Source organism: Aquila chrysaetos, chromosome 4, assembly GCF_900496995.4.
Source record: "Aquila chrysaetos chrysaetos chromosome 4, bAquChr1.4, whole genome shotgun sequence".
Lineage (NCBI taxonomy): Eukaryota > Metazoa > Chordata > Aves > Accipitriformes > Accipitridae > Aquila > Aquila chrysaetos.
The window spans coordinates 12,291,143-12,299,459 of NC_044007.1; the positions used below are offsets into that span (position 1 = coordinate 12,291,143).

At 38.3% G+C, this 8,317-nt stretch overlaps 1 protein-coding gene across 1 annotated transcript in view; it reads left to right on the plus strand.

The window, feature by feature from the left end:
- WASHC5 (WASH complex subunit 5) overlaps positions 1 to 7,410 on the plus strand; it is a 28,727-nt gene extending 21,317 nt beyond the window's left edge. Inside the window, exons 19-29 of the mRNA XM_030010868.2 lie at positions 200 to 379; positions 1,084 to 1,208; positions 1,610 to 1,772; positions 2,534 to 2,636; positions 2,747 to 2,826; positions 3,861 to 3,964; positions 4,443 to 4,572; positions 4,693 to 4,789; positions 5,188 to 5,341; positions 5,623 to 5,710; positions 6,991 to 7,410. Of these exons, the coding sequence (XP_029866728.1) occupies positions 200 to 379; positions 1,084 to 1,208; positions 1,610 to 1,772; positions 2,534 to 2,636; positions 2,747 to 2,826; positions 3,861 to 3,964; positions 4,443 to 4,572; positions 4,693 to 4,789; positions 5,188 to 5,341; positions 5,623 to 5,710; positions 6,991 to 7,047 (1,281 nt within the window). The 3' untranslated portion in view covers positions 7,048 to 7,410. The remainder of the gene's footprint in view (positions 1 to 199; positions 380 to 1,083; positions 1,209 to 1,609; positions 1,773 to 2,533; positions 2,637 to 2,746; positions 2,827 to 3,860; positions 3,965 to 4,442; positions 4,573 to 4,692; positions 4,790 to 5,187; positions 5,342 to 5,622; positions 5,711 to 6,990) is intronic.
- The last annotated feature ends 907 nt before the right edge of the window (positions 7,411 to 8,317 follow it).

An 8,317-nucleotide genomic window follows, 5' to 3' on the forward strand; every position in this document is an offset into this window, starting at 1 on the left:
TAGTAAGAAGAATTACTGCAGTTATCAAACAACCTTTGATAAATTTCTCAGTGCTTTTCAGTTTTGGCTGGAGCGTAGTGAAATCCTCTAGAGGTTTTTGTGTAAAGGCATTTAGAAGCCTTATATATTTTCTTTGCATTCTACGTGTTCACAGGTTTGGGTTTATCTTTTTGTTTGTTTGTTTGTTTTTCATCTGTAGCCAAGCGAACTGATGCCCAAACTGAAAGAAATGGCAGCTACAATGGATGGGTTCCATCGATCATTTGAATATATCCAGGATTATGTCAACATATATGGTTTAAAAATTTGGCAAGAGGAAGTGTCTCGTATTATTAACTACAATGTGGAACAGGAGTGCAATAACTTCTTAAGAACAAAGGTGCTAGTCAAAAACAAGAATGAGTAAAAAGATGATAAATGTCTTAATATTTGGATGTTAAAGCTTATGACTGATGGAGCATATGTACCCCACTGTGCACTGTCCATACTGTTGTGACTTAAACTAAATGTGCTAACTACTATGTAAAACATCTGCCTCCAGCTTTTTTCTGAATGATTTCAGCATCCCCACTGCATTAGTTGTACATAAGAAGAGAAAGTACCCCAGAGTATTTTAGTATCTCTTGCCAGTGAACAACATCCTTCCTCTCTTTCTCAAAGAAAACAGAAAATAATTACTGAATCACAGTAGTCCTCTCTGTATCTATTGTTAGCCATCAGAATGCAGGCTTAGAAAGATTGCAGTAGTTACCAGCTCTTTGTGATATTTCACAAGTGGTAGAGTGAATAGATCTTAAATGTAGCTAACAAAACGGTGGCTAGTCTTACTGCAGAAAGGAGCAGATGAAATTCTCACCAGAAAGGTAGGTAGTTCCTTCAACCTCCACACTTATCTTCTGCTTGCTCTTTGTCATAAGACTCACTCTTTGCTTTATTCTGTATTTACAGTGTTCTGCTGTGTGTAATTTACAATATTGTTTTACAGTGTACTCTTTTTAAATTAAACAAAAGGAATAAAATTTCTAAGCGAATTAAAAACATGCAATGGTAACACTGCAAATTACTCTAAAACTTATTTTTCAGATTCAAGACTGGCAAAGCATATACCAGTCTACTCACATTCCCATACCAAAATTCACACCTGTGGATGAATCTGTAACATTTATTGGTCGGCTTTGTAGAGAAATCCTGAGGATCACAGACCCAAAGTAAGTACTGTGTGTCACAAGCTGTATTAAAGCACCACGCATTGGATTGCTCCAATTCCACCATATACAAACAAAGTATACAACAACTAGTTTTTCCTTAGCTGTCATATCACCATCTTTATCTAAAACCAAATTTACCCAATCCATCCTATACATTTTAAAAACTAGTCTAGAAAAGTTGTGATTTTAGTCTAAGGAGGAAAACAGTGTGTTACACAAATAAAGGAGAGGTAAACCAGGAAAGGGTGACAGAATCCTTGCGGAGAGAGGAGTAACTAAACATTACCTGAGATACTTAGCGAGTCTTTCTAATCTCTGCCTGAATAAGATAACTGATCACTCAGATTTTCACAGGAACTGTCTGCAACTTGTTCTGAAGTATTTGTTTATTTTTTCCTCAGAATCACATGTTACATTGACCAAATGAACACCTGGTATGATATCAAAACTCATCAGGAAGTAACCAATAGTCGTCTCTTCTCAGAGATCCAAGATACTTTAGGTACCTTTGGTCTCAATGGTTTAGACAGGCTGCTGTGTTTCATGATTGTAAAGGAGCTGCAGGTAATTTTTGAACTTTGGTTTCTCAAGGTCACAATGCTTTTATTGTTTAGTGACTTCTAGTGAAATAAAATATCTGTTAATTTTTTAAATGGTAAATTGAAATCAAAAGCATTTGAAAAATGTGTATTCAAACCCAAAGGTAAGAATTTCAGTTACAGATATAATTATGAAAGTTGGTACTCTTGAATAAACGGTGCTGTGTAACACCAGGTTATGTGTTACATTAAACAGTGGTTTGCAAGGAATGCCTTTTGAAGGTGTACACTTTGTGTATACTTAAAAGTTGATCTCAGGTCAACTTCTGTCTTTCTGCCTAGATATCAACAAAGAATTAGGTTGTTTGGGTCTACCATGAAATAAATAAAGTGTCAATTTCTTGTAATGACTTTTTCACTAATACCTACCTCTATGTGAAACTAATTTTTTTTTATTTTCTGCGAAGAATCCAATCCTAGCCTGGTTAAAGATTTTAAGGAAAATAAGTATGGATGAAGACAGTTCTTCCTCAAAAACTGAATTAATAGTTGTCTACAGTGGGTATTACATATTGATGAGGGGGATCTGCTAATTGTCCTGACACTGATTAGCATCAGATTAGCATAACTCAGAAAAGCACAAAGTCTAACTACAGAATTCCTCAACTCTTCATCTGTGGAAATATTCTTTCCCTGCTGTCAAAAAATGTGGCTCTTGTACCACCAAGATTAAGCATAGAGTACACATGTGAGGATTTTACTTACTTATTTCTTTCTTCTATTTAGAATTTCCTCAGCATGTTTCAGAAAAATATATTGTGTGACAAGACAGTACAGGATACCTTAAAAGCACTTATGAATGCTGTCAGTCCTCTCAAAGGAATTATAGGTAAGTGCTTACTGGTGAAGATGAAAGCAAGCCATTGTCTTTGTACGCTTGCATTTATTTCTCTTCTTACGTGTTCTGTTTTTAATGCCTCACCCTTTTTCTTTCCTCAGCAAATTCAAACAAGGTTTATTCCGCAGCAATTGCAAAAACTCAGAAGATCTGGACAGCATATTTAGACTCCATAATGAAGGTAGGTTTATGTTACTTAGTGATACACAGAATTCACTCTAGGCTCTAGTTATATACTCTAATCTGCTTTTTTTACAATGTTGTATTATGTTGACCTGCAATTCTGTAACATCCTGAGTGAAGCAGGCCTGGATTTGCAAGAGCTCCTGAGCTTTGTTTGTATGGACAGTTCACACTCCTCAAAGTGCTTGGTGCTGAGATTCGTATGTAATAGTTCGCCAAAAATGGAGTTTGGCACTAGAGATCTGATCTGGGAAGACCAAGTTAGTGCTCAGTATCAGGAGCTCTGAGACTCCCCACAGCGCCTTGTGAACATAATGTACCTAAGGCTAAAGTTCGGAGCAGTAGCATTTCCTGAACTTGCCTCGTTCACACAGAAGGCAGTCTACCGTGCCGAAGATTTAAACAAGTTAGCCCATTAACATGTCTCTTTATCTTGTCTTTATAACAATATTTTGCAACCAGTGTTTTTCAGAGTGATGTGAATGTTTGTTTATGTTACTGCAGAAAAGAGGAATGGTCAGGGAAGGAAGGGGAAGGTTGACTGCAACAAACCTCTCTGATGGTTTTTATCCCTGCCATTGCTGACCCTACGGTCTAGGGATAGGTGGGGAAAAGAGTACAAGCATTTTCACTTGCCAGTGAAAAACAAGCAAGTAGCTGGGGTTTTATACCTGTTACCATTTTAGTGCCCTTTTCACACTGCCTGTATTTGCTACCATGAGCTGTGTGTAAATCTTGAGCACTGTGACTACTCCTCTCCTTTGACTGCACTGCGCAGTTGGGGTCTGTCAGTTCCGACTGCAGGCAGTCTGAATCAGTACCCTGTTACCAGAATGAGGAAGTATCTCCAACCACAGTGTATGTCCCTGCTTTGGGCAGCCCTGCAAAGGCTGTTAGGTGTATTGAGGACTTTGTGTAATCTATTTAACTGTAAATTGTTACTCATTAAGTTTTTCCTTAGTTTGACTTTACTCTTCCTTCATTGTGTTGAGCATAACGCCCCACCCTTTTTTTGTTTGTTTGTTTCAACAGGTTGGTCAGATGCAGATTTTGAGACGACAGATTACCAATGAATTAAACTATTCCTGCAGGTTTGACTCCAAGCATTTGGCTGCTGCTTTGGAAAATCTCAATAAGTAAGAAGCAAAATGTGCTAAAGAGCTGCATGTATCACTGTGATGTAATTGTTATCAACTTGGCAATCCTTAAAATCTAAATTATGGAAAAATGTGGAGTCTGATTGGATTCAGGTTTTTGTTGATGAGTATTTGAATTTGAACGCAACAAAAACATTAAAAATAAATAACTTGGCAAGTAATTTGTATGAACATGCTAGTGGATGGCGCAGCTTCTAATTGCATTTGGTTATACCTGGATTTGAGGTCATATTTGGATGAGAAGTAAAAACAGTGAAAATGTGTGGTGCTGATTTTGAAACAAATATGATGTTTGTAAAAAGATATTCCAAAAAAGGTGGTTTAATCTTGCTTGTAACCTTTTACAGGTATTGTGTCTTTGAAGTTTTTACTTTAATATGACATGTGGCATTGTGTGAGGTTTATTTGGGGATAATTTAAATATGTATTTAATATAATCAATTTCTTTTCCTTTTAGAGCAATACTGGCTGACATTGAAGCACATTATCAGAACCCATCACTACCTTATCCTAAAGAAGACAACACTCTTTTGTATGAAATCACAGCTTATCTGGAAGCAGCTGGCATTCACAATCCATTAAATAAGGTCAGGCTTACATTCCAGTGCTTGGTACAGTTTGCTTTTTCTATTACACTGATTATTAACTGAGGAAAAAAAAAAAATATGTGGAAGAACTGTGTTCCTCTTTTTTTTCTTTTCCCCCAGATCTACATAACAACAAAATGTCTGCCTTATTTTCCCACCGTCAACTTCCTATTTCTCATTTCCCAGTTTCCAAAACTTCAGTACAACAGAAATTTAGGTATTGTATAAGTTGTTGTTTGTCTAAATCTAATGAAAACCTATGTGAAATTATCTGTAGAGAAGATAGTAAAATTATCTGCATGGAAAATACTTGGTTCCCGACTTTAGTCCATCGTGTCCAGACAGGTTTGTTATAATATTGAAGCCAAATACAATGGAGTAGGAAACAGAATCCAAACTCCTGACTTTCTCATTTCATTCTATGCCTTAGTTAGTATCATTAAGCTATTTGCTATGGAAGACATGCAGTTGTTACATTAGTTCTTAATTTTTGTATGTGGGCAAGCAGAAGGGGAGGCACAGCATTAGAGTATATTATGTAAGTTTGCCTCTGCTATAAAGAATATGTTCTGTTTTATAAACACGTGTTGTTTGGGTTTTTTTTTTTCTGTGCAGGAGTGGTGTGCAAGCGCCCAGCTGATCAGATTGACTGGCTTCCTTTAGTTCTGGGACTCCTTACCCTGTTGAAACAGTTTCACTCAAGATACACAGAACAATTTCTGGCTCTGATTGGTCAGTTTATTCGTTCAACGATGGAACAGTGCACAAGGTATCCATGTTTTACTTTTTCTCTAAGTATCACCTTTGTGAAGAGGGCTTCAGTAGTATTATCACTGCTTCTTCAGTATGTTTTTCTAGCAGAGTATATTTGACATAATAATAACAATATATTTGACTGAATACAAGATTAAAATACTATTTCTTTTTGTAATGGAATCATGTGGTACCTAGTGGAAACAGTGTTATTTGAAGGCTGGTGTTTCCATGTAATTTTATCCAAATAACTGATTAGCTAGAAAGCATATGATCTTCATGGTGGTTTAATTTTAGCCAGAAGATACCAGAAATGCCTGCTGATGTAGTGGGTGCACTCATGTTTCTGGAAGATTACATTCGCTACACAAAGTTACCAAGAAAGGTAAGAAAGAATTCCATGTCTCCTGTACGTAGCACTGAGCTGTTCAGAGGAGCTAAATCTTGGTTTATGCTATGGTTACATACTAGCAGTTTGATCACGCATATCTGCTCTGGAACATGGCATCATCTGTAAACAAATATCCAGAATAATGGACTTGTTAACTTTGTCCAAAAAGCAGTATTGACCCGTTTTCAGATATTCTGTGAAAGATTTCCAAAAGGAAAAAGAGATGAAAAATCTGTTACTTGATAGGAATGGGTCATAATGAATTCTTTTACCCTGTACAAACTACAAATTGTGTTACTTGCATACTTTGAGTAACTATTCCTATACTAGTCATGGTATCCTTATGGAAAAATTATTTTCTAGAAAACACAGAGGGGATACAAAATAGAGAAAGGATTTCAGCTTGGTGTGGGTTTAAGAAGAGTCTGTTCCATTTAATCTTTGGAGAGCATGTACATTGCTGGGGGGCTTTTGGGAAGGGAAGAAATAAAGTAGAAGTTCTGAGATCTTACAGAATTAAGTAGTAACAAACTTAGCAGTATTCTAAATGCAGGGCAAAAAGCTAATTAGGAAGTCTAAATTTTGGTGAAACACCATCTCCGGTCCTTGATTTCCTTCCCTTCCCTTCCTGCCAAAGCACGGCAGGCACCTTCTTTATTTCACATGCAAGGGAAGTTCTGAAAGTCTGGGCTTGTAGAGAGACTTTATTTTAGGGTTAAATGCAACTTAACTGCATTTGAAGATGATATATTATTTATATGTGGTATTAAAAGTAAGTCATTATCCTATGTGCTGTAGGCTGTACCTCAATGATTCTTGAATAAGCCATTTTCCAGCTAATACTCACAACTAAAAGAGAGAGAGATTCTTCCAGTTTCTTTCTTCTTTCCAGCCCACACTGCAATGTAGTAGAAGGTCCCCATGTCAGTCTTGCAGCTGATGTATGTGGTACCTGTGCCAGCTTCCACTTCAGCCTGGTGCTATGTAGAGAAACAGCAGGGAGGGTGTCAGCATTCCTCCAGCCTTACACAGTACCTATGGTCCCGGCAATTCCTCACAGCCCAGGGTTTGCCTTACCTGCCTGACATGGCGTTCCTCCCTTCCTTTGTGCAACAAGCAAGAGCACATCCAGGAGCACATCCTAAAGCCAGGGTGGTTCAGGTCATTAGTGTTGTCTGCTTGATTCATAGATTAATTGTGCTTGTTAATGGATGAATAGAGAATACAAATGAATAATGAAGAAATACCTAACTGTGCCTTCCTGTTTACTTTAGGTTGTTGAAGCACATGTGCCTAGCTTCATTTTTGATGAATTCAGAACTGTTCTATGAATATGAAGAAGGACCAAGTCTTTCACCCAAACTTGAAATGGGGAGTTGGGAACTGAGGATGACACAAATACAGCTTTTCAGAACTCTCTCTTTTCTGTGCTTTAAGGCAGTACCTACAACTGTCTCTATGAAATGCAACCATCAGCACTAGTCTATATAATTAACACTTGTTTAAATCTTGGCATGATACGCAATTTGTATCTCATCCAAACAGTGTACATTTTGTACTGCACATTATAAATGCTGTATGTAATTGTTTATGTATAAATCATTTAGTTTTTTGTTCTGAAGAACTATTTGTGGAAGTTTGACTTTTGTATCACAAATGAACAATGAAATTGGAAATAAAGGTGTTGGATAGTTTGCCAGGACTGAAGATTCCAAAGTGTTAGAACCATTAGTGAGAATGAATGTGAAAAAGAGGTGTGGTATCCGCCTCTGTACTACAAAAGTTAATTTTCCTCTATAGAGGACAGAAAAATAATTAAATAGCCATAACTGAAAAGTCCTGCCATGCTATTTATAGGCATAAATATTTCTTCCAGTGCAACTGTAACATGCCTAATGTTCAGGGCAAGAGGTTTATTCATGTAACTTGCAGTCTTGGTATGGAATCTTTTATATCTGGCATCATTTTCTTGCTAGGGGCTGCTGTGGGAAAGCCAGGGGGGATGTTATTCTGTCACTGGGACAACAATATTCCATTGGTACGTGACCAGCTTGGACCCCGGAGCTTGTGGCAGGGAGGGCTGTGGCTCCCACCATTGTGCTGATCCCCCCGCCAAGCCTATAGCGTTCAAACAGCACCAGCTGCTGCCTCATGGATACCTGCACAGCCCCACGATTCGTCACGGGGTCATGGCTCAGCCCCCGGAGGAGTGCACCCTGGCCCCAGTGTGTCACCCGCTCCATTACGTTGCTGACATCCTGCTGGCTGGACCTGCCTAGCAGGATGTTGGGGAAGCGCTGAGCAGTGTCGTGGGCACCATGGGAGGGCATAGTTGGGAAACGAGTGCAAGGACCACCAACTGAAGTACAATTTTTAGGCATCGTCGGGCAAGGAGTCTGCCGGATTACAGAAACAAACAAAACTTCATACAGCTGAGCCCCAAAACAGGGCTGATGTGCAGCGCTTTGTAGGATTACTGGGGTACTGGTGCCAGTTTAAGCACAGCCTTTAGGGCCCCTATATAATGCAGCAAGAAAGAGGAACCAGTTTGGATGGGGGAAAAATGAAGAAAGAGCTTTCTAACACGCCCACCACGCTGTC